This window comes from Leptopilina boulardi, unplaced genomic scaffold (genome assembly GCF_019393585.1).
Source record: "Leptopilina boulardi isolate dan_hultmark-lab unplaced genomic scaffold, ZJU_Lbou_2.1 LbouV2_64, whole genome shotgun sequence".
Classification (NCBI taxonomy): domain Eukaryota; kingdom Metazoa; phylum Arthropoda; class Insecta; order Hymenoptera; family Figitidae; genus Leptopilina; species Leptopilina boulardi.
The window spans coordinates 900,548-927,780 of NW_026138010.1; the positions used below are offsets into that span (position 1 = coordinate 900,548).

General features: G+C 32.1%; 2 protein-coding genes across 6 annotated transcripts in view; one reads left to right on the plus strand and one right to left on the minus strand.

Annotated features, from left to right (window-relative positions):
* The window catches only part of LOC127290435 (trithorax group protein osa), a 310,977-nt gene that overhangs the window by 165,302 nt on the left and 118,442 nt on the right, over window positions 1-27,233 (plus strand). For all 3 annotated transcript variants that reach the window (XM_051318983.1, XM_051318984.1, XM_051318985.1), the window contains exon 4: window positions 1,341-1,431. In XM_051318983.1, coding sequence (XP_051174940.1) covers window positions 1,341-1,431 — 91 coding nt within the window. The remainder of the gene's footprint in view (window positions 1-1,340; window positions 1,432-27,233) is intronic.
* On the minus strand, window positions 15,008-26,540 carry LOC127290436 (acyl-CoA Delta-9 desaturase-like). Of its 3 annotated transcripts, none has more exons than XM_051318989.1 (6): window positions 26,443-26,540; window positions 17,553-17,794; window positions 17,027-17,157; window positions 16,469-16,674; window positions 16,139-16,321; window positions 15,008-16,053 (listed from the first exon to the last, which is right to left on the minus strand). In XM_051318989.1, exons 2-6 carry the CDS (start codon window positions 17,779-17,781, stop codon window positions 15,693-15,695), a joined length of 1,110 nt encoding a protein of 369 aa, XP_051174946.1. In that variant the 5' UTR covers window positions 17,782-17,794; window positions 26,443-26,540; the 3' UTR covers window positions 15,008-15,692. The 3 variants fall into 3 exon arrangements, with proteins under 3 accessions (XP_051174946.1, XP_051174947.1, XP_051174945.1); XM_051318990.1 differs by lacking the exon at window positions 26,443-26,540 and adding an exon at window positions 18,319-18,467; XM_051318988.1 differs by lacking the exon at window positions 26,443-26,540 and adding an exon at window positions 17,989-18,233.

Below are 27,233 nucleotides of genomic sequence, written 5' to 3' on the forward strand. Positions count from 1 at the left end.
AATTGCATTCCATTTGTAATTATTAAAAATAATACGTAGTTATTGTTTAGTTTTAGGTTAGTTTATTTGATAGTAATTTTGAGGTTAATAATAATTATAAGAAAAAATATAAATATGTCAATATTTTTAATTAGTTACAGATAAAAAAAAACTATATGGATTTGTACTTTCTATAAAAATGTAATTCTAAAATATAGATACACTGAGAAAAATATGCTATTGAATCAACAGCATTTCTGCCAAAGGTATAAAAATTATTGATTCAAAAGTATATGCTATAAAATTGGTAAAAAATTTTATAAATTCTATAGCATATGCTTTTGAATCAATAATTTTTATACCTTTGGCAGAAATGCTATTGATTCAATAGCATATTTTTCTCAGTGTATCTATATTTTAGAATTACATTTTTATAGAAAGTACAAATCCATATAGTTTTTTTTTATCTGTAACTAATTAAAAATATTGACATATTAAATTCCAGTTTTTTTAAAGAAAACATTTTTAAGGAACCAATATAAATTTTTTAACTACATTTGCAGACAGAGGTAAATATATTACTGTTTTATTTGAAAAAAATATAAATATAATTATTTAAAAAAAATTTGAAATGACACAAATAGTTATAAATTATTATAACCTGAAAAATAATATAATAAAAATGAATGAAAAAATTTTAATTGTAAAATTTGAAATGATTTATTTGATAAATTAGATACATGGAGACTTTTTCTTTTCGATTGATTCATGCCGTGTTTTATACGATAAGAGAGTCGTGTCTCGTCCGATGGGGAGTTTTGGTAGCCCGAGCACGCACCAAGGGTGAACCATCTCCTTTAATACCTGCACCGGCTCGGACGGTCTCGCCTCGGTATAAAATAAAGGGCTGACATGCGAGAGCACAGGGAGACGATGACGACGAAGCCAGAGGATCGCGTCGAGATAGAGAAAGATTCTGTGGAACAGAAGCGAGAGAGAAACTACGCAAAGAGAAAAGGGATCTAAAAGGCGAATCAGAGTGAGAAAGAAGAGGGTGCCTTCGCCACCGGGGTGAGCGATGACTGAGCGAGTCGGTTAAACGGGCGTCTTCTTTCATAAATTTCGAGGGGCCCTGGATAAAGGTTTAGAATAAATCGTTCGCCCCGTTATCCACTCCGACGTCGAGAGATAGCTCTCCGCCAAGCGTCGCCAGCCTAGTTGCTATATCTTCAAGCTATTCTATTTTCAAATCTCCGAAACTTTCTTTTTTCAAGTGAAAAACATTTTATTTTACTTTTTTTAAAAAACTATTTTTTATATCTCATCAAAATCGTTCAATTTTTCTTTTTTGTTTGTTACAGCTTTACTTGAGCAAAACGCGTCAAATTATTCACTCGGAAAGTTTGGAGTCATCTTTATCAAGAGGTGTGGGTCTCAACGCACGCAGACAAGGTGAGTTCGATTTATAAAAATAATTCTTCCTTTTTTCATTTTATTTACAATTAGTTTTCAATAAATAGTTGTCACAACTTATGTAAATTACTCTAGCGTAACTTATATATTCTTGAATAAGTTTCTCAACAGTTAATGAATTCTTATTTCCTATTGTAATGTTGATTACCGCACTTCTATGATGAAAATAAGTTAACAACAGTCTAGAATAAAATCAATGATGAGCTATAATGGGACGAATATACTGTCATCAAGTTAAGGCTTGGGGTTTATAATATCTTCCAGAAATCATTTAAATAATGTAATAACTTTGAAAACTAATACGATTATGCCAAAGAATATTATCCGTTTTAAAGTAAATATGAGGGGTTATTAGTGTGTCCGCAACCTATTGGATGAAATATGTATATATATCAACGTTAACGAATTTTTAAAAATAATTTTTTGTTTGGAACATTTGAACTTTGCAAACAAGAGCATCTTGATGAGGGTTACAACGAAAGTTTTTGTTTTTTTAAAGATTTTTTATTAAAAAAATAGAAAAAGAAACAAAAATTTATTGTTTATTGAAGTTTGATATCAGCACTTTGCAGTTGCACTTGTGCCATTTGAAAATTCTATCTAATCTGAAGTGGTGGAAACAAAAGCCGACGTTTCAATTAGATCCCTTATTAGTTAGCGATAATAGGCCAAGGTATAGGTATATTCAATATATTCATGAGTCCGGGCTTTCTAGTGCTTAGCGGAGGTTATGTAAGGTTCTCCAGGGTTGTTTGCGTGGGTCCAGCTCTTAGTGTATATGAAGGGCTGACTAGACACTCAGCAGCCCCACCTACCATGCGGCTGGGGACGCAAAGGTGCCCCTTTTACCGGGTAGCTGATGTGCCCTGGTGTATTGGTTTGGGTTCAGATTCCAGAACCTTGTGCGCATTGACCTGTCGGTCGTTAGGTCGATTGATTTTCCCGCGCAAGTTCGCCAGATAACCGCTCTGAAAGAGAGAGAGAGGGGGGGGGGGGTAAGAGAAGGGTTGGGTGCTTTAGTCGCAAGAGTTTGTCGCGCGAAGAGGTTCCCAGCAGTTGCCTGCGGTTTACCGCAACGATCCTCTTGCTCCACCATCCTTATGCCACAGCACGATGCCATGCCATGTGTGTGAACCCATGGTGTGTCACATGCATTCCCCTAACCATTACCAACTTCTTGTCACAACTTGCTCCTTATCAATGCAACTTCAAAAGAGATATTATTCACAATATTTCAAAGCGGTGACTTGTCCTACATTATACCCATTTTTTAGAATAAGGGACAAACAACCTTTTCATGCCACGCGTGTAAATATATAAATACTAAGCTAGTTTCTGAAAATTACAAATATTAGTAATGACTCTATGCATATTAATGATGCGATTGTTGTAACGCGAGTTTTTCGTGTCGAAATTTACCTTCTGTCACCCCTTTTAGTGCCACTAATGATATTACCACCCTTTCTGATGTGTACATATGTTCCGTAATTTGTTCCTTTTTGGATAGCAGTAGTTAATAGGGTGACCTTTTGCAGCATTGGATAATAATACTCATAACAATTTTATTTCTTAATGGAGTATCACACATTAAACATGCATAAGTTATTAGTAGACTACTGATCTGTGTTGACCAGTGTTGACCCCTATTTCCATAAAATCCAAACTTTTTCAAAAAGTTTGTCTATTATGTTTAATTTTAGGATATATTATTGAGTTTATAAGCGAAAGTGAAAGTTTATTATTAGTTATATATTTTTAGTGTTTTTGGAAATTTCACGGAGAGAAATAGATGGTACGGGGTACTATCTAGATAGTACGACCAGGTACCTTATTTGATCTTACATATACGGACAGCAATCTAGATTCTATCAGTTACTATCCATATTGTACGGAGTAACATCTTGATTATAGTGGGTAACATAACCATATTTTTTGTAACATCTTTGATAGTACCGAGTAGCATAATGATGGTACCGGATAACATCTACTTTTTATCATCTTAAGATCATAAGTACTTGCCATCTATTTCTCTCCGTGTTATAAAACTTGTCTAGTCAAACACGCTAAAAAAACTTTGTATAAACTAGCGAAAATAATCTCTGAAATAGTTATAAGTATAGTTAATATCGCCTTAGCGATAATCCATTTTCGCTAGAATAGAGAAAATAAAATTTTCTATGAGATTTAACTATACTAAATATATATTATGAATAGAATATAAATACAGTATCTCTGAAACAGTATTTATTTTAACTATCATGGAGATATTCAATTTCCTTAAGAAAATGAAAATAGTGACTATTTTACATATAGTTAAACGTTATAATTAATCTATTAAATAGATTTCCTTATTCTATAAATATTGTACTTTTGTTATGTCACTGTTCATAAATTTTTTAGCGTGAAGGATTAGAGAATTATTACTGCATTGGCCTTCAATATCTACTGGTACATATCCGATATTTTGCAGTTTCATGACTCTCCTGTAAAGCTCATTTTGTTCAAACTAGTTTCTATCAATAATATAGGTATATATTCTGCAAAAATTGATTTGTTTTATGTCCGCCTAAATAAAACCGAATATTATCAATATGTGTGATATTAAACACGTGGTAAGAATAATAAAATGCTCTTTCATGTTTGAATGTAATTTTCTCAAATTTTCGAGAGAGAATTATAACACGTGGCTGGATAATGGATGCTGGGCGTGGTAACATCTTGTATTACGAGTAGCAAAGCGACAAATTCATAATTGCGTTAATGCCAACATTGCGAAACTCCATACCACAACCACCGCAAGGTGCGTCTTCGAGAATCGTGCAACCCCTTCCATTTTGTCCCTCGTCCTTTAAGTCGGCTCATTAATCTTCTAAGGATTATTCCATGAGAAAGTATCGCCATTGTGATCATCTTTGCGAGCCGCTGATTATTAATTAAAATCAGTCTTCCAGACTCTCCACTTATCGATTCTTCATGAGCCAAATTCATCTTTTCATTATAAAAGTCATAGTTTCTTCTTTATGAGAAAGTAATAATGAATATACAATTATATTTTTGAAAATTATTTTTTTGTTAAAACTTAAATATATTCTAAATCATGACAATTGTACTTGTACAGCAAGATGCATTTTAAATATTTTGAAATGCCATAAATATACGAAACGATCAATTTGTTGGAAGTGAATGAAATTTGAGATTGTGACGAGTTGATAAAGCAGTTGGCCAATATGAGAAAGATAAAAGGGAACGAAGGTGGAATTGCGCATGAGAGAAGCGCGAACGAGTCGAAATAAAACGTTGTGATATCGAGGCATTTCACGCACGAGCGAGACCGTTTAGCAGATTCAACGTGCGTGCCGGCACTCGGCTGCCTTTCCATGGTAAAATGCTCCCTTGCTCTCTTTCTCTCTTCTCTGTATCTTTTCACTCATACCTTATACTCTTCCTAGCCCTGTTGAAAAATACTGCTCTCACTGACACCTGTAGCTTCAACATTCTACATACGCTCATCGCCGGCTCATCGGCTCGAAAAATAGATTTGGAGAAATCCCAAAGAAATCATCTTTTTCAATGTACAAGAAAATCAACTTTTAAATTCAAAGCTATTGGCATTGTATAAACAATATCTAACAAAACTGCAAAAATTTTGTTTTACAAATTTCAAAACCAGATGATTATACTATATATATTTATTATGAATTGGAAACATTTTGAAGAAATTGCAATTTGACAAGAAAAGGACTGCCGTCTCAAAAGGGTGTTAGATATCGTTGGTGCTTTAACCAAATGAGCACTTTTGCCACGAGAGTATGAAGAGAGAAAGAGAGAAGTGACCTGGGTACAACACAAGGGGAACCGACTCCACAAGTGGTGGACTTTACGGGACTTAAGATTAATCCTCATAATTACCCGATCCTGTTTCTCCACCCACAGAAGCCCTTCACTTCATTTCGTTTTTACACGGGGCTTTTACCTCTTGCCCAGTCTGCCTGTACCGGAAAAAAAGAAGGATGATGAGAATTTAGGATACGGCTTGGGGACAAACTCGAGAACTACCCGACCATAAAGATATTTATCAGGTGACAGCCACTGGTCATCCTTTACGATCCCTCGCTAACATTCACGAGATTTTCCACAGAGAATCCACCCTCTAACATATGCTTCAGGATTTTCTCTTCGACCACAACAAGAATTCATATAGCGTAGAATGCACCATTTTCTAAAATTGAAAATTTATTATCCTCAAAAGAATTGAAATATCCTTTCTGCAATATTTTATTGTAATAGTTGCATAATTGCGAAAAATAGTGAATTATAGTTGGGAAAAGTTTGATTAAACTTTATCTTTTTTTTCACATGACTTCCGCGTAAAAATCCAAGCATTCTCTTGACTTAGTGCTAACAATAAAAATCGATATCTTAATTAGCGAACGTCGTTCCACGAGGCGAGTAGATCCATTGGTGTGTATTACCCGTTCGAGGGTGGTTTCTGGTCGGTGACGAGGGGAGTTGAGGAGAGATCCGGACCGGTAGTGGGGAGGAACAGCGGACGCTGGACCGGAAACACGAGTCTGCGAAGCCCTCCGGACCTCGACGTCCCACCGGAAACGCTATTCACACGGCCGTCTCGCTTTCCTATACAATCGCCGTCGTCGTCGTCGTTGCCACTGATACGGTCCTGAATAAACAATGCCCCGAAAAAAGGTTCGACCGACTCGTTGAAAAAATCATTGACCGGTTGCGTGGTTTTCGACTGGGGTGCTTCGGCGGAAATTCATTTTACGTCTCGATGTACCCATTTTAACGTTTCTTTAATTATTTTTGAAAAATTCTATAATTACTACAGACTATGTTCAAAAAATTCAAAAATGACCTGTCTTACTAAAACTGTTTTTATTTCGGATATCAAAATTATTATTTAAACAAAAATTTGTCCGCAACTAAATCTGTCTTTATTAATAATCTAAAGATAAATATGATTTTTGAAACTAATACTACAATTCAAGAATGTAAAATTTTGTCTGACTGAAACTGACTTTTATTGCAACACAAAATTAAAAAAATATTATGTTTCAATAAAACTGATCTGATCAATCAACTTTTACTACTGCTATAAAAATAACAATAATAATGTTGTCTGACTAAAACTGACATTTGCTTGTGCTATTAAGTCACAAGTATTTAAAACGTTGTCTAACTACAATGATAACTTTAACTACTGATACCTTCACAAGAATTGAGGGTGTCTGACAGAAATAAACTTATACTACTGATACTGCAACTGACAGAATTCATTTCAAATCAAGCAGGCTAAACATCGTCGGAGCTATGAAAATCAATTTTTTCTCCGAAATTTTCTTTTTCAAAACTTTTTAAAAGGTGCGTATTTTTTAGTTTGGTTGAAAAATTTTCTTTTTACGAACTTACAACGAATTTAATTTTCCAAAGCGGAATAGTCTGCCTGATTTGAAATAAATACTACATTATTCAAATAAATAACTCCAAACAATTTTTAAAAAATTAATTGCACATAAATAAAATCAATTTTGTTCATTGCAGTTGATTTATTAAGAAACAAATCCTTCTCGGATAATATTGGTGCGAACGAACGAGAATCTGAGAAATGAGGGTGTGTCTTCTATTATGATTTTACCAGGCTTGGCTAATCTAATAAAGTGGCTCTGCGGTGCGCACGAGTAGCTTTTCTCAGACATTGGAAATGGCATATTCTAGATTGACTAATGAAGTCTTATCAGTGGGTCATTCAACCTTCAGTTTTCCTTTTTCGAAATGAAAGAATAAGCAAACAAGAAGAAAGTATGGAAAAAAGTGTCGATATCTTTTCTCTTGAACTTTTCGAAATTTGATGAAAGTTGGACCACCTCTAGGTGTTTCTTTCAATTAGATTCAAAGCGTTTTCATTAAGGTGTAGGCTTTCATGTGAGTATTTACCCGCTCTTGAGAGGTTTGACCTCTCGTTAATCACCCAAGACCCTCGAGGTGGAAGGTGAATCTGACAAGCTGTGTAGTTAACCGCAACGACTGACCATTGCCTTGTGTACTAACCTTTATAGACGAAGGTGCTATTGAGGCTTCACAGTCGAAGTTTACCCTGCAATCAGATCTGCCCATATACTCGTTATCCTGATTCTCTGGGGAAGTTCTCTAAACTCTCATTCAACTCAATATTAGTTTTAAAAACTGATTCTTAATTTATTATTAATGTTGCGCTATTATGAATTATAAAGATTTAAATTTATTCCTACTTGTTAGATGAGCCAATTTTTACAATATTAAAATTACATTTGCAATTGCTGCTTAGTCATAAAAATAACACCTGTTACTATACGGAGATTTGTTAAGATTCTCTTCGAAACGAGAATCCCGCGTGTGCAGAACTGTGTATCAGATAAGACGAAATCAAATGTAAAATTTACCCTTGATCAGCGAATTCAAATGGAGTAACTCCCGTTTGCGTGCTAGTCAAGAGCAAACGATACGTACCTATTCCGATTTTACGCCAGTTGAAACGTAGCCTCGAGATAGCATCGACATTCGCTTGCGTACACTACATAATCGCTATATTAGTCAGCATTCTGAGTAAACTGCGCCATTTCCAGATTAGGGGTAATTTCCTTCTAGACGCAATCCAAGTAAATAGAGAGCTGAGTTTAATATCATTTTACACATTTAAACAAATTTTGACTAAATACTTCCGTTTAGTAATTATTTTCAAGACTACTTAAAGATTTCTTTTTACGAGAACTGACTTGACAGTAGAAAAATGTCACTATTTGGCTTCAAGTGTAAAAGATAGAATTTGGTTTCTGCTAAAAAATTATTTCTAAAATATTCCTTAATTGTCTCTCGCCTAACTCTGTCGTTGGTGAATTCTGCTGAGCAGCGTCGAAGAGCAGCGTATCCCAAGGCGCATATCGTTTGTTGGTTTTGCGGTCTGCCATAACGCTACCTTCCATATAACCTCGTTCCCTTCTCTTGGGAAAACGTGGCTAGGCATCCTTTCTCGGTAAAGGGCACCCTTACCGGGAACTTGGCGAAAATAGAATCAATCTCAAGAGCTACAAACATATACAATTTAGTTTGCAAATTTTCAATGTATTTTTATAGGAGTAGTAAAATTAATTATTTCCAAATAATTGTTTTGGTGAGAAAAAATCCTAAAAATTGTTTTTTTTTTACAAAAATCAGAGTTGCTGGTAGAGCGTGACAAGATCTAAGAGAGCACCGCGAGGGATAAACAGAGGTGACGTAATTACTGAGATTAATGCGGTCTTGAGCTTTTGGTGGTAACCAAAGCTCCCGGGTGCTGCTTTTATCTCACGAGCTATCACCCAGTCTCACGGTTCCCCAGTTTGGACCGCCGGAAAGTAATTTGAGGACGAGAGGGACTCGGTTTTAAATATTACTTATCCCTTGGATTTAGATTTACCCACAACGCTTCGGGCGACGTTATGCCCAGGTGCCACTGACATCTTGAAGAAGAATGTCAAACGATTCGTCTGTTCAATTTTACGAACAATTCTGCTACCTCGCTTTTTTAATGGGTTTACAAATCTTTGTTTCATTTTTTGTAGCATTGCTCAGAACTTTGTGTATTTTTTTAACTATGACTTGTACCCCATCAAGTGAGCGAATTTACTTCAGCAAAAATACAAATCAATTTTTTTTTTCTTTGTCGTATAGAGTGGCTTCAGCATAAAAAGATGATTCATGTTTACTTTAATTCTATGAAAAGTAAAAGGATTCCAAATATCAGTCATAAAATAATGATTTGGTGAGTGAATGTCATTGGAAATAAAAGAGCTGACAATAACAGTAAGCAAGTTCTTGGCACCCCAAACAATCAGAGGGAATGGACTTGACGGTTTTTTGCATCGGGAAAACTCAATTACGAGTTCATCGTAAAAGAAGTCGGACTGCTGAGAGGATTTTCCCCGTCGTGAGATTTCACGACACGACACCTACACCCACAAAGCAAACCACAACGAATCCTCTCCAATCTTCTGTCTTTTTCGTTTGTCTTGGTTCTGAGAAGGAGACAACCAAGGAACTTCCTTCTTTTCACCGAGGAGAATCGCACTTTTCCCTGTGCTTCTTCGTTTTCGTCCGGAGGCAAAAGGAGCCACTATTCACCTCCGTAAAGGACCCCTTTCTTTCCCCGTGGCAGCGGCGCTACGTCGAGACAATGATATCGCAGGAAGAGGGCGACGCTTTACAACTCCCGACGGGCTGCTGCTACCCGGGCGAAATTAATATCATAAATAATATCGTAAAAATACACCAGCAACTACCGCAACCTCCGACCTAAGTACCGCTAACGGCACTTGAGCTTTGATGAAGAAAAGCAAAACGATAAAGTGGAAGAGGTGGAGCTAAGATTGTCAATTCGACAAAAAGAACGATCAGTTTAAGAAATTAAAGGTCGTATTAGTTGGCACTTAGAATTCAACTTTTCCTTTCTCCGATGTTTAATATTTCTTTAGTTTTCCTCTTTTAATTTTCTGATTAAAATATTATTTATTTCTCAATTTTCTTGATCGAAAACATAGGTCTCATTATTTTTAGGCTTTTACAAAAAAGAAGGAGTAATAAAAAATTGACACACGTCGACATATCAAACTTCATAAGTCATTTGTGTAATTTTGTTTCGCTATTTTTAATTTTTTATATCATCTTCATTTAGATAATAAAAAACCTAAAGGTACCAATCTTGAGGAAAATTAAAAAAAATTTGATTCATTTTTTATGTGTTTATATGTTTTTACACGATGAGGTAATCAAAACAATAAATTCACTTGAACAAGCATAATGATATATAAATATAGGTATGTTATTAGCAAAACTTTGAATCCTATTAATTTTATACAAATTTATCTTTCTCTACTGATATGTGGTTATTGATTTTTCAATTTTTGCGTGTAATTATCATAATAATTTCACTACAACATGTCTGCCACGTAAAAAAAGGAATAAAGAGCCCTCTGTACTAGGAAAGTGTAACTAATTTTTTCTTAAAAAATTTTGTCAGTGTCACTAAAAAATTCAAAACAAAATTTCTACTATAGAATTTGGCAATTTTTGATTACTGTTTTTAGTGGTGCATCAGTTTATCCAAGTAGTTTTATAATTAATTTATAGGTTTTTCTTTTTAGTAACTGACCGCATTCTTTGAGACACAATTTTTATACTTCGTTTCTGACAAGATTTTCTGGTTCTTATTAAATGAGTATGTTTTAAATAAAACTACCCTCACATATGTGGAATACTGAAATAATGTTTGAGGGTAGTATGAAACTAGAATTTGGCACAAGGTTCTTGAAAGTAAAGTCATTAGGGTACAAAAGGAAATCTGTATAATACGAGAACAGTAACCACGAGAACAACAGATACGCATGGCACTATTGCGTGTTATGGTACCTAGTCCCCTTGCTCGTGTGACTTTATGTCACTTGCCGAATGGCAATATAATCACCCTGATGGTACAAAGCAACTACCCATCCCATTCTCTGCTTCTTCAGTGCCATCAAATGTTGATGATACAGACGATATGACATACGCGACACTAATTTTCCTCCCATTGTCGTATTTCTCGCGAAAACTGGCAGAAGCTACAGGTAGCAATAGTTCATCTCGCTAAAGTATTTTCATAGGTGGATTTTCTCTCACAATGACTGAAATTCGTACAAACAATGTCCCGACTAATTACACACAGATGTTGCTCACTTTCAGAGCATACAGGTTTATATATCTTATAAAATTAGCAACTTTGTAAATTCCAAATATTTATTTATTCCACCGTTAACATCATTAATATTAATTAACAATTTCCAGATAAGACTCCAACATTCGTTTATCCTTTCCCCATAGGGTTATTTATCTGGATCACTAATCAGGGGAGTATTTGTCCTTATTTAATCGCGTCACGACTATACGTTCATCCTATTGCCATTGTGGAAAGAAAAGCTGATTCTCCCACCAGCCTTCATTAAATTTTTGGTTAAATGCCAGCCGAGCTGATCCCAGTTTCTTTGGAGATCGCATTCTGGGATATCAAAGGGTTAGTCATTGGATTCTAGACCGAAGCGAAGTTAAGAGTTAACTTAAGAGCGCGTGAGAAACGCCACACCAGGGAGAATAAGAATTATTGAAACGGCGGCAGAAGGGAGAAATAAGCCAGGGGCTAACACTTAATGGAATTAAAAGTAAGCCTAGAGATAGCGAGATTCGTTCGTTTTTATTCGCCATTACGTTCGCGCAATCTTTATTTACCTGCCATCCTATTTACTTCTTTTTCTTCACCTGACAGAAATAGAAAAAAATCAGTGAATAACTTAGAAAAAAATTGTGATCGAATTATGGAGTTGTTAGTAAAATCTTTGTCGATGCAGGATGAAGTATTAGATTAGGTTCAATGGCGTGAAGCGAGGCGAGGGAAGGAAAGCTGAGTAAGCAGGTCGGATAGTCTGTAAAGGACGAGAAGGAGCACAGATGGATGGATAGATAACTGGGAGGTATAACACTGATACAATTAGATGTGATCTTAACGCCATAACTCAAGGCTAATCTCGAGGTTAGCACCGGTCTAGGGCTGGTTCGACCTGCCCTTCCGGTCGAGGCGCGAGTCACTTCATTATTCATCCCATTCTGCAGCACTGGTTATCTCACCATCCTACCCGGACGTACCAACCGACCGAGATGCCCACGGTCCGCGGATACCTCACGGATTCTATGGTGTGAATCGGCCACTAAGATCCGGGCAATATCTATCGCTTTGCATTCCACACCTAGCTGGTGTCACGTTATCTACTTACCCATCCGCTCTTGGAATTTGCGATTATCCGGTATTATGTTGCTACCGAAAATGCTCACTTTTGATAATTGTTTTTACTGCTCACATATGAATTTAAATTTAGATATTATTTTACATTTTACAACGTTACAAACGAATCAATATGCGAGTGGAAAGTTTTGTTTGTATTTATAAATTTGATGGGACAAAGCAGATGGTACTGTAAAGTTTAAGTTCCATTTTGATCACCTTGAACGTGCCACTCGCAGTAGCGGTAAAAGAGACACTTTTTTTAATAAGTCGTAACTTCATCCGCTATGAAAACGAGAGTCGTAGTAAAGCCGCCTGCTGGAGTCGACCATCTCTTATTGACTGACTTGGTTTATGTACTCTTGGTTTATGATGCCACTAAAGCTGTGGAAGAATTTCGCTATCCACCAGGTTGAAAATAAAATCTCTCTTATTCTCTAATACCTCAGTTTTTCGTGGATTTACATTATAACTTCTTTTGGCGAAGAAAAACCGAGATTGATTAAAATATGCACTTGAGTGTAAGTTCAATTTGAACCAAGTTGCATATGGATTTATTACTTGTTATTAAACAAATATAGTTTTATGTTCGTAACTTATGAAGATTTTTTGAAATTTTTTAGAATCATTTCAATACGTTTTAATTAACCTCTTTTTACTGGGAAGGGCAAAAGGAGAAGTTTCTATAAGTATGTAGGGAAATTTGAGCAATTAAAATTCTGATAAACCGAAAACTAACACTAAAAAGTAATATGAATAACGAAGATTTGATAACTGATATAAAGATTGAAACATGAAAAGCACTACAATTTATAAACAGTTTAAAAGTTCAAATTGATAGCAGTTACTTAATAATTGATCCATTTCCTTACGAGAATTTGTAAACAAGAACAAGTGCTTATAAACCTAAAAGACTAAATTGCTTTTTAAGGAAACTATATCCACCTAGTCCAGGTTCTTGTTCTAAAAGTAAGATTCTATTTATCAATTAAAGACTATTTTTGTTTGTAAAATAAAATTTTTTGTTATTAATAAATAAATGTTCTCTCACAAGTTAGTTCGTTCATTAACTTATCCTCATCCCAAATCAGATTTATTATTGAAATTGATTTAAAACTAGGAAAATAGAAAAGATTTACAAATTTGAATTGATGTTAAATTAAAAATGTTCAACAGTTGTATTTGCAACGAAATATATAAATTGACTTTAAGTCTAGAAGTCTTGTCTAGTGGAATTAATAGCATTGTAATTGAAATCAGCCGTTAGACGGTGTTGGCTAGGAATATTAGTAAGTGTGGTCTACGAAGGAGACGAGACTAGAGAGAACTAGAGCTCAGAGAGAAGCATTAGAGACTGGGGATGATCACTGAGCGCGAAGCACTAATCAAGACGCATGATTATAGGCCCCAGAGCGCTCCACGGAAACCCACTATAGCTACTATAACCCAGGAGGACGCCTTCACATCCTCTAGGATATAGTTATTCGCTCATTCCTCTCCTTCCGACCCTGAGATTACAAGGCCGTGGTTTTTGTCCTCCAGATATCTTCCCTCTCATATTACATTTAGGGCTTTACATTCATACCTATCAAACTTGAAAATACCCTTCGAGTTCTTACCAATAGTTTCGTAAATTTATGACAATACATTTTTTAAAGAAATTGTTTTCTTCTTTTCATTTACTTTTTTCATTTTATCTAAGAATTCATCAAGAATATAGTTAGAAAGATCATCAAAGTGGATTTAGTGCAACATATTAAAATATCTAATAGCAGGAAATTATTCTAATGTAGAATTTGGTTCTATATTGAGAGAGATGTTGATTGAATTATCGTGGAAAATTAGTATCTTCGTGCACCCTTAATGGAGTGTAACGTCGACGAAAACGTCGTCGATTTAGCAATGCCGCGGAAATTTCTCTAGCAACGCCAGCGTGCCTACAGTAGTATTTGAGGTTACGCTAAGCAAGTTAACACAACCCCAACGTATCGTGTTAAATTATGCTCAGTGCCAACACGTTCCCGTGGTGTACATGCCGCGGCACACACGACCGTAAGGAACCGTAATCACCGTAAGCACCTCCGGCACCATGCATTTGACACGAAATCGTCTTCTGCTTCGAATCCTTAACCATCGATGTGAAAACGCCTCTCTGCCTTCCGAAAATTTCTAAGTTTCTAGCAAACTTCATATTATTAATAATGCACACTGGAAACATTAAATTGAAAATTCTATTTTTAATCATAAATAAATCATTAAATAGTTTTAATGTTTATTTGACTCATGTCTTTAAAATCCGTGTGAGGTGAGAAAGTTTGAAAATTAACTTTTCTCCTTGAGGAGGGATCAGTTAAGTTCGATACAAAGAAGGAATTCCGCTTGAAGAGAGATAGCAGATCGTTCGTTGATTCGTTAATCTTACGAGCGTCGAAGCGTCGAATTCGCAATTCGAGCGATTGGATACGAGGCACCAAAGCCTTCCTTCCTTCCTTCCAGGCTTTGCTATAAAGTTCAAGGGTCAAAAGCTAGTCAAGACGGGTCAATTTCATCGAGCAAAGATGAAACTTTCCCTCATTTTGTTATGTAATCTATCAGTTTGAACACAACATCTCTAATTCTTATCTTTTTTATATCAATTTTATTTCATAAAAATTATTACAATTTAAAGAAAAGAATCGCACATTTCTAAAAGAAGGTGAAATGAATGCCAAGACATTTTACTTTTAAGGTTTTTTTTAATTGGAACTTAAAGTCCCTATTATAAATGGTGTGGATATTAAATATACAATGAAGCTCAAAGCATGAAATTATTATACATTTCTGCTAGATATAATAAATATTCTATATCCATTTATGATGTTGTTATTTTTGAAATATCCCAACAATCACCGTTATGACAAAATGTAAAATAGTGAATATATTAAAAAAAAAGTAGTATAACTTGTGTGCTTGCCTATTGTGTATTGATTCTATAAAAGCAACCTCACAGCTTTTACATTACATCTTTATTTTCTAATGATAGTGGAATTTATTTTTTAACTTCTACAATTTATTCGACAGTGTCAAATATTTCTTATCTGTTAGTGTATGATAATTATGAATATAAACTGATATAATGGCTTAATTATTATAATAATTGAAACTTTCTCTCTAGAACAAATCATAAATATATTATAATTTGGAAATCTTATTGTACGACAACTATTTTTTGTGTTAATTAATTTATAATTTGAATAATCTAAAACATTTTATATAGAATCATATCAAAATTAATTTATGACAAAATTTCCTAATTAATTGGAAAAAAGCACTAAGGAATATTTTCTTAAAGTTACGTGACAAAAAAAATCATAAATACGTGAAAACTCTTATGAATTTAATGAAATTTTTTAGAGTGATATTAATGTTCTTTGTTAAGAATTAAAGCCAATTTTTTATCCTGTTCGTTCATGTCTTTATCATCCCATCCCCACACAGTGTCATCTGTAAGATCAGGTTTATTGTCATCAATAAATTGACTGTTTCTTGAACCATCTCCAGTTCTGAGAGCTCGCTTATTAATCATGCTTGTTGGAACTGTCTTCAAATCATAAGCAAGACCCAGCCATGCAAAAAAGTCTATAAAAGCAGTGGGTGTATTTGTTTTGTAATTTCCCAATTCCGAACTCTTGTAGTCCCAAGGGAAAACGTGATGATAATTGTGCCATCCTTCACCAACAACAGCTACTGCAAGTGCTAGATTATTTCTGGCGGTCATAGTTCTGAAATTGGAAATATTATTTGTAGAAAAGTCTTTGTTAATATTTTTAAATGTTTATTATTCATTTAAAAATAAATTAAACTTACTGGTCGTATGGTCTAGCTCCCCACATGTGAGCACCAGAATTGATGAGCCACGTTAAATGTGTGCTCCATAAGAATTTCGAGACAGACATATGATAGGCATCAAACCATGTTTCTCCACATACGTAGTGAAGAACCATTGATGGTATCGTGAAGCAAAAAACTCCTACCATTGGTAGGTAGTATCTAAAACGAATATATCATTTAGGTTTGTAATTTCTAAATATAGTGTGGTAGTTTTCAACTTTTATACAATTTAAATCATACAGTAAAGTAAGATTTATCTGTTGAAATATCTTATTTTTCTATTCAGACATTTGTATCTGTTCTTACTTTTTTTGGAACATCACTACGGGTTCCTTTTTAAGATCACTGATGTCGACAGTTGCACCCTTCCTTTTTACGTCAGGATGTTTTCGGACCATCAACCATCCCATGTGGGAGAAAAAGAAGCCCCTCTTCGAGTTGTGTGGGTCAGCATCGGTATCGACAAATTTGTGGTGCACTCGATGGTCTCTCACCCAACCATAGATATGACCCTAAAAAATCCAACTTACTTAAAGAAATCAAAAACAGGAGTTTAAAAGTTAAAACGCATTTGTTAAACTATCTTCAAAAAAAAAAAAAAAAATTGGAAAAATTTTGCAGAAGATTTTTTATTTGTTTGTGCAGATTTTTTATTAACATATAGGGAGGATGTGCGTTAATAATGATTGTAGTGTTCATTGTTGTTATTGCTTGCATCGCGCATGTCATCCGTCCCTATCTAATAGACATTGATGTCCGGTGAACGTCATTAGTCCTTGAGTTAAAAGGTTGATTTTTAACGAGATTGATTGAACCGTACATCTCGTTCGAATAAAGCCTCGACAGTTAATGAAGTTACTTTACCTGATATCCTATTGTCTGAAGGCACATCATAATTATTTTCATTGGTAGCTTGGCCTTGTAAGCTCTGTGGCTCCAAAGTCTATGACAGCCGGCTCCCGTTCCCAATCCGGTCAAAACGACAAATCCGTACACTGTAAACGGTGAAATTTCATAAATATTATTCTATCAAGTTTTTAAATTCATTTTCCATATGTTTGAGATACATAAAATAATTCAAATAGAAAATATCATAAAAATTAACTTTTTTCAAATATTAAATTAAAAGCCCATTTTTAAAAATCTGAATAATTGCAAAAATTTTTAAGTATTGAAATATAATTATTATTTACAGAAATTTATCACATATTCAGTTTTATACAAAAAGGATACGTTTACAAAATTTGAAATTCTAGTAGAAATTAGTAAGATATATTTAAATGAATAAACAAAAAATTATAATGAAAAGAGAATACTAAATTTAATTAAAGAAATAGAAATCATTACGTTTTTTATTATTAAAATATATTTCTAATTTGAGTGAACTTACTGATTAATGGACTCAAAATATGGGCTTTGGTACACATGAGATACATCCCATAAATTCCAGCCAAATGAAAATACGCTAAAATAGCGATTCTGTTCCAAACTAATTCCATTTTATGATCACTTTTTTTATAATCATTTTTTGGTTTTTCTAATATTGCGTCGGACTTCATGTTGTCCGTTGTTTTATAGGCCGTCCCTTCCAACACCTTTCCACTAGGAGTAGGCGTCATTTTTCCTAAAAAACTGACAAAAAAACATATCGATAAATATTTTTCAGTTGGAAAATATTGAACAGCTAAAAAATGCATGCACTAAATGAGGGAGAATTAATATGTAATTTACACAAAATCGATATATCGCACATTAATGTAAAATTTTTCACATTTCACACGAAATTGCAGTTTAAAATAAAAGATTTTCAAGAAACTTATGATCACCTAACTAGTGTCACTGGAACTCAAGGAACTCAACACTCTTGGAAAGTTGATTTTTTTCTCTCACGAAATATTCATAATCTCGCAAATTGATATTAGACTAACACGAATTAAATTCAATTGTGCACAATTTAAGTAAATTTTGCCTAAATTTGCAAAAAACAATTGACGTCACATGAGAGAGTAGCAGTTTAAACTGACAGCCAGTGCAGGATGTCAGCGATTGTAGCCCATACACTTCGTGTACTGAACCAATATTCCCCCTCGTTCAATCTCAACGAGGATCCATTGAATTAATTAAAATGTTACGTTTATTGCTATTGAAACACTTACCTAATATTCCCTTGTGATTTTAATATAATCGTATGACTTGAAATTTTCTAGCAAAGAAATATTTATAGTTCACCGTCTAGATACACTCTGATTCAATTAGAATCTTGCCTTCTACCATTTACCTTTTGTAATCTCGTTCTGCAACTTAGCAATGCAAAGTGAATGATCGCCTATTTTCGGCGAAGAATGATTTATTACTTTGCACTCTGAGTGCAACATTCATTCATAACGCGAGTGCATTGCAACTCATCGATAATTGACCACTTACAACGTTTTTAATTATTATTTCTATTTTACTTTACTAATTCTTAATCTACTATATTTCATGATAATTATTGGGTAGAAAATGTACTCGAAAAATTAGTATATTTAATAATTATCGAGATTTTATTAAAGTTTTATGCTTTTTCTCTTTTAATAATTTTAAAAAACTAAATTTCATATTGGTGAAATTACTAATTTTGAGTTTTGGTTTTTCATTTTATTTTTTCTTTTAAAATTACATTATAATGGAAAAACGGTAATTAATTCTTAAAATTATGGAAGTGACATGAAATTCATTAGCTTTTGTTTTGGAAGCAAAAAAAATAAAACAAAGATAATTTTTTGTATTTTTTTAGATGAAACATATTCAAAAAAAAATTTACAAAAAAATAATAATTCGTAATTTTTAAAATGTACAAAATATTTCCACTTCAAATCCCAGAAAAATCTAATTTAAAGAGATAGGTTACTTGTGAAAATATAATTATAATAATTTTGCAAAATAGAACCCTTTGAAATTTCAACCCATTCAAATTTACTTCGTTGCTAGCCGCTAATTTTTTTTTCCTTTTTTTTTGTTTTGAGAATATTTAGGATCTAAAATTATTGTTTTTAATAAAATTCTTTTTAAATCTTATTTTGACAATTTAAAAATTTTTATTTTTTCAAAATGTGAAAAAAATTTGTACAAAAATTGTCAATGAAAAATATAAAAAATTCCTAGTTAAGTTTAATTTTTGAAAGAATTAAAATTTTTAAAAAAATAGACAATTTTTTTTTGTCTTTCTTTACAATCATATTTTATTATAAAAAATTGAAGACAAATTTTTTTGGACCATTTTCGAGTTTTTTTTCTTTTTTTTTTAGAATTTTTTAAAAATCCTAACGTTTGATTGTTCAGAATTATGTAAAAAAGTTAAAATTTCCATTTTTCCACAATTTCGAGTTCTGTTGAAAACTTTTTTATTTTAATTTTTCATGATGTAGCATAATTTTGAATTCTCAATAATGTTAAAAAATAAAGTGGCGCTCCTAAAAAATGTAAATTTCGATGAATTGAAACTTTATTGGTTCATCCCTTTAGAAACAAATGAAATATTAGTTTGAAAAATAGTTTTCAGTACAGAAGAAAAATTTTTTTATAATAATTTTATATTGGTTGTGCGATGCTTGTAGGCAAGAGTTGAACTGTCTACTAAAAAACAAAATTTTTGAGATGAATTTAAATTTTTACTTATGTTATGTTCTTATTTATAAGAGCAAAATTTTTCTTTTTTTATTAATAAATAATATTAAAAATAAACATTAAATTCTGAAATTTAGCTTAATATAAATTGAAACTTGGTTTTGAACAACTAGAAGATAAGATTTGAAGATATTTATTATAAAAAAAAGTTGCAGCTAAAAATTGAAAACATGTGCATATGTGAAAGTAGAAATAACGTTGTGGTTTCTAAAAATATATTTTTTTAAATTATAATTGATTAATTATTATTTCTCCTTGAAGAAAAATCACTCAACTTTAGATTAAACTATTGATCTGTGTATAATGAAATTAAAAAAAATTAACTTATCTTTTTTCACCATTTACTGTAAGTAAATTGAAAATCGATTGAATAATTTTGTTGATAGTGAAAATGAGTACATCTGACGACAGTTAGGCAGACAGATGAAAGAACATATTTAAATTTCTAGGCGAAATCAGTCTGTTGTAAATATAACTGATGCGATGACAATAAAGATATCAGAATCTATATAGCAGCGGCTCTTTTTATTAGCTATGTATATGGTCGTGATAAATATAACCCTCTATTGTACGTGTCGGAAGCATTAAGTACACATGATTCTTTATGAAAATAAATGCGTCCTGTGCAAAGAAAGGGGCTCGTAATCAATAAATTAATGGCTCAATTCTTCTAAGCATATATATTTTCTTTTTTGGCGAATGTTGCAAAGTTTTTGGATTCTTGTATTAAATGAGAGTTCATCTTGGAAAGGCTTTATTCAGGAAGTGAATAAAACGTACCCTTTGCACCCTCACGACACATCTCTATGCCGCAGTAACCTTCTATTCTCGCCTTCCCATTTATTCGAACCCATTGAAACTTCTCTCGCGCAGTTATACCAAAACGAGTCAAAGTGGCATGGCGCACGATAGGAAAAATCTTCAACGTCTCTACGTGTATTTGCTTTTATTTAAATTGTAAGTTAGAAGCTTCGACAACGTAAGTTTTGGACTCGGGGCTTTTAGCGAATGGAAGAAATGTTTGCGCTAAATGGTTCGATCCCATATGGAAATGAGGTTGGCTCCTCTGGGGTGACTCTCCACTTCTGACTGATCTCAAAAGTATCTTTGCCTCTTTTTGCCATCTTTCCTCTTCTTTGACGTTTTTCCACCTCAAAAGTCCATCTCACGTATTGCCAATGTGATTTACGTATGCAGACGTCACTGTCTCGTAAAATCTCTTAGAATTTATCAAACGAAAAAAATCACGCATTTAATATATTTTAGTCTGTAACTTGGAACGTTGCTAAAATCAAAAATAAAACTTTTCTTCCTTATAAAATAAATTATATAGTGCAAAACTCTAAACAAAAAAATTGTTTAAATAAATTGATTTGCAAAATTTTAGTAAATAAATTTTAGTTTTCGTTTCGATTTATTATAGTAAAATTAAATCATAATAAAGGATTTAAAAGACATAAGTCATGCTCTTTATTTTATGTGTCAATAATATAATTATTATTAATAACGTTAATATTATATAAGAGTAATTAAGAAAAAGATAAGAGGTGATTAGATTGAGTAAATGTGTTTATAGATATAGTAAACAAGTAGTTTTTGTAATTTATGGAAATTGTAAAGACCTATGTAAGTTATATAATGAATATAAATTATTATTATTATTATTAACAACGTTGATTATATAACGTGGTTAAATTTGTATTTGATAAGATTTAAAAAATATATATTATATATATTTTTTAAACCATAATGGTAACGACGTTTCGAATAAATACTCACAATATTAACCAAGTCAAATATATACATTTTGTATTATAAAAAAGGGGAATTTTATATTAATAAAATAAGTAACAACTTTTATGTTGCAATGTATAAATAAAATTCAGAATAATCATACTGTCACGAATCTCAATTCTCATGGAGTATAAGATATTAAGATCTGACAGATTATGTTGCCACTTTAAAGGTGGGTGGTGGAAAGTATATACATTGAAGATACATTGTAGATGGCGCAACATACTAAAAAGTGATTAACTGTAATTCAAGTAAATCTTTTACTTTGATCTAAATTTAATTTAGTATTTTTTAAAATCAATAATGAAATACTTATAATTTTGATTTAACTTTAAATATAATTGAATATATAATTATAACGTTCTTAATAATATATTGATTCATAAAATGAGAAGCTTGATTGCAATGTCTTTTACAAGATTTTCAAAATTTTTTTATTTTCCTTAAAATTTCTTGTGTTTCTAATTTGAAGTAAAATATAGTAAAAAGTATTAACTTTGAAATATATTTTAATAAAGTTACTATTAATATAGATTTGTTAATTAAAATTATAGTTGGGGATAAATATAATTAACCTCAAGTGACCCCACTAAATCAGTAAAGAATGACTCTGTTATTAGCGAATTAAGCCAACTAGTATAGCCTTTCGCTCCCTTCTCATACAATGTTTACAATTAATTTCCTTTTTACAATCTTTACAAACTTTTAATTATTCATGCTATTGTGATAGGAAACAGTCATCAAGTTTTTAAAATTAATTTTTTATAAACTAAACAACACAATTTTGTTTTCTATATTTTTAATTTCGAAATGAAATTTCTTAGACACGTTTTTATACCACTTTTTTTAATCTATATTTTTCTTTTTTAAAAAACTAGTTTTGTGATAATATAATGTAACTAGTCAGTGATCCCGTGTCAAGGAAAATTAGATAATCCCAATAATGGGAAAATGATAACAAGAAGATAATGTTTAATTAATAAAAAAAAGTAGCTCTTAAAAAAAACTGATAAAGTAGAACTATGTCAATTCAGCAATGATAAAAATAAAACAATTAAATAAAAACAAACATAACGAAACTATTACAATAATTTAATTATAATAAAATTAAAAAAAAAATTTCGCACTGGCTTCGTAATCGTCGAGGTTAAGCAACCCGGGTGTTAGCGTACTTGATAGGTGATCGAGACAATAGATTTGATATTTTTACCTCAGAAGTTTAGAATAGCTTAAACAAATAACGAGGTAATAAAAAGATGATTGGAAAACAATGACAACAGAAATTTGGCGCAATTTTTAGGAAAATATGTTTCTTAGAATTAGCATATAGCAAAGTCTGAAAATTTGAACTTGTACCGGAGAAATTGGCGACGCTGCATGAGGACTTACTGGAGCCAATCACAACTCCGAGTAACCTCACTCTCTCAGATGTTCGTTAATGGCAAGTCCCACACGGGAATTGCAGAGGCGGATGATAGAAAGAGAGAGAGAGAGAGAGATGGATCCAAATTTGCATACTCGTCAGCTGTGCTTCCTTCAACTTTTCCGCGTCACCCTTCTCTCGACTCTTTCTTTCTCTCTCCCTTATACAAAGCCCATAACTAAATTCGTTTCATCTCTCTCTTTACTATAAAGTTTCCATCATATGCAATGCGCGTGTTGGACGAAAAGAGAGAGAGAGAGAGAGAGGACGTAGCACGAGGGAGAAAAGCAGCCCTGTATTTCTAGTCCCGATTCATAATTGCAAATTTCCTTGCCTTATTTATGCAGTCGGCCCACCTGCCGCACGCACCCCTTGGCTTTCACAACTCGCTGGTTGTGTGCCTTGATACACGTCCTTACGTATTATATACGAGAACAACCGCTTCATACGGAAAGGTGCGACCTTTCCTCTCGTTACTTATGGAATTACCTAAACTCAAAATTGAAATTTAATTAGGTACGTTGAAGAAAATTAGTCGGTTTTTGGAAATATATATCTCTCTCTCTCGTTGGGAATTTCTATTAGTTTGTGGAAAATTGACAAGAAGCAACTCGAAACAACTTTCGAGTTTCAGACTCATGAGATTACTACTTCGCTTGAAATTTAATTATATTACTATTTCATCAATGAAATAGCAGATAGAGAAAATTGCTTTCATGATCCTGTTGGAACCTTATAAAATTTCTATTATTCCAATCTAAGTGTTGTTTTTAATTTTTTTTTTTTTAGTTTTTTACACAAATTTAGAAATAAAATCTTAATTTAAATATAAAAATATGTTTAAACGATTTTGTTTACTTTAACATAGTTTTTAAGTTTTATTTTCATATATGGAAAACATCTATCACTTTCATTTAAAAATATTATTTATTTGGATGAAAATTATGATAGGTTTGATTTAAATTAAGGCCGTTTCCTCAATTCTGAAACGTCCCTAGTATACACTTTATCAAGAATAGATCTTTTCATGCTGATCGTTCTGTCCTTATCTAGTGCATACAATGACGCATGAGTTGGAAGAGGACAGAATAATCAGATGAAAAGGTCTAAGCGCTAAATATCTCAATTCGGAAACGGCCTAAGGGTTACACTCAAAAAATTTTGGTGCAGCACAGCAGCTGCCCCAAACGAAAAATTTCTATATTCAATTAACTTCATACATAATATTTGCCATGAATTTGTATATCAGTGAAATAAACTGAATATAGAAATTTTTCGATTGGTGCAGCTGCTGCACCAAAAATTTTTCAGTGTAGTTTAGAATAAGGGTACGGTCACACGACTTTTGGAAAAACCATTCTTGTCTTTCTCTCTCCTATTACAGACGCATAAGTTTGTCTCACTCTGCATTTTCCGTCTTTGGGAAATGTAAGAAAATGCAGAGTGAGACAATCTTATGCCTCTGTCTTAGGAGAGAGAAAGACATGAATGGTTTTTCCAAAAGTCGTGTGACCGTACCTTAAGCGCATGTAAATTTTCACTGGAAATCAAATAGAACGTCCGAAATATGACATAACTTTATATTTTTGACACCTGCTTCACCTTGCTTTTTTCTATATTCTAGTTCCCCGCCATGTATCGAAAAATGCTACCATTCCCTGCAAAGTGTCACAATTCGGATGTTCCACTTTTTATTTTATATTTATTGTCAATAAGATTTTGACATGATTCTTAACCTAAAAAATTATTTTTCATGTATCGTTCGGAGATAGTTTTAAATTCAAGTTTATTCTGTGCATGTTAAATTCACTGTGCTTTTATCTTTTATCTCACGTACTCTAACAATAAGTGTTACGAGTCAGAATATGTACAGTTATTACTACAATTTGGCAGTGGTTTTGTAAATTATTATTTATTAAAAATGTTGATTGTAAAAAAATTGTTTAAATGTCAATTAGTTTTTGTGAGAGCATATGTATATATTTTGTATAAAAACCACTGGTATAAAAAGGTTAAACGAAATAATATAGTAACCTAGGTAAGCAATTAAATGTTATACTTTTGTTTAGATTATTATAGGTAAAAAGTTTTACTGATATGTAATTAAAAATAGAATGTTATGCCTAGCGATAATATGTCAGCAAAATTGTTATCAATGTAGTATAATTAAACAATTTTATTTTATCGCATTTGTGTAACTTTGAAAAACAAAAACTTAGTGAATTCTTTGCCTCCCATTATTATAACATATTGTAAACTTCTTTTATAAAAATCAAAGTAATTTCCATCAATTTCTCATTATAGCCAGAAAAAAATATTAGTCTCAAACATTTATTTGTTTCAATTAAATAATAATAAATAAATAAGTAGTTATTTAGCTCTCTTAGAAAAATGTGTTTTTATTTAATTCAAATCCATTTGGTATGAATAACTTTATCGGGGTTGGTCATTCAGAATCGCGAGTCAATTTCTTTTATAAATTATTAAATAATTTATAATTATTACTCGTAAACATAATTTTTGTTCTTTAAATCTCATAGCTATTTTTACGTGACTTTTTCTTTTATGGGTATAGGCAATTTGTCAAGAGGGCGTACTTTATTTCTAAAGAGGCTGTTCCCGCAACTCCCAATAAACGATTTTCATTTTATGCTGGATATTCTCATGATTTACCAAAATATACATAATGCATAGCGGGTCGCATCATCGTATCTCCATTTCTGCGACATTGGTCTTTGTATCGAGTTTTAGGACTTTCAGATATATAGTGTGTCCTCGTCGTCGTAGTCGTCGTCGACAACGGCTGCAAACTCGACGACAAAGACGACACGTGCACCAAAGTGAAAATATATAGCCTCACGCACGTGAGACGCCTTCTTTACGAAAAAAGAACGGGGGGTTGAAAAAATTCTCATAATTTTAACGTGTAAGGGTCGCCCATAACAGAAGAACTTGTTTAATCTCTTTTTCATTTCAGTCTTAAATTTATATGATTCTCATAGACTCTTTAATTTTAACTTAATTGTCAAAATAACTTATTCGACATTAAGAAAAAAATTTTTGTTTTCTTTAAATATTTTCTTTCACTGCAACTGTTTAATTCAGAAGAATTATTCTTTTGCTATAGGAAGAAAAACTTTGAATCAAAGAAATCTTAACTTCAATTTATAATTTTATTAATTTAAAGAATTAATTCCTTTATTTCAAACAGGATTTCTTTATATAAAAAAATTTTTTTTTTTTTATTAATCAGTTGCAGTCGAAGAAAATAAGATTTTTAAAATGGCAAAAAGTTTTTTCGTCGTGGATATTTTATTTATATAAAAGTTGGGTATGAATTTTTGTAACGACGTATGTATAAAGAAAATAAATTATTATAAAAATATAAATAATGTACCTTTAAACTGATATAGAAATAAGCTCAAGAACATATGATTCACAACTGCAGAAAATTATGTGAAAAACTTCTTTTTATACCACTGACAAGAGGGAAACATGTCCGTACAACTTTTTTATCCACACTTTTAAAATTTCAATTTACATTAACTGAAATTAGTAACTCAACTTTGCCTTTTTTATGGCATTTTAATTTAAATTTAAAATAATTTTTTTTCAAATTGAAATTTTTTTTTGTAATTCTTTTCAATTACATTTTAACAATATACAAAATTTAAACTATTTTTTATTTGTAAACTAAAATTTGATAACAAAAAAAGGCTTTTATACATTATATATTTATTATAAATGTCAGAAAGCAAATATTACTTTTTTTTTATTTTATTTCCATTGTACCGTAAAGAATTAAGCGTTCAAACAGAAATTCAAAAAACTGTGGTTTTTAATAATCAAAGTATGAAAAATTGTTAATCCAATGGAAAAATATAATTATTAGTCTCAGAACAAAATAAATATTTTTATTTGCTGTATGATGAAAAATTAGTTATTTAATTTCGAGGCAAATATATTTTTATTATTTATAATTCAAATAAATTATATTTAGTTCGAATAAAAAATGTCTTTCGTGTTCTCATTTATAATGGGTGATGAGAATGTACCGGACCCCCCCCCAAGAAAATTTTGTCTACATCGACTTTTTCTATGTTTAAAAACCTAAAAAAAATCGATTTAGAAAAAAAAATGTTTTGATGGTATGATACATTTTAATCTCCATTTCGATAATTATTTAAT

Excerpts from the sequence above, each read along its gene's own strand:
- LOC127290436 (XM_051318989.1), bottom strand. The coding sequence starts at position 17,781 with ATGACGCCTACTCCTAGTGGAAAGGTGTTGGAAGGGACGGCCTATAAA. Across the intron at positions 17,158-17,552 it reads TATTTTGAGTCCATTAATCA|TGTACGGATTTGTCGTTTTG; the intron begins GTAAGTTCACTC and ends CACCGTTTACAG. Across the intron at positions 16,322-16,468 it reads GTAGTGATGTTCCAAAAAAA|ATACTACCTACCAATGGTAG; the intron begins GTAAGAACAGAT and ends TATTCGTTTTAG.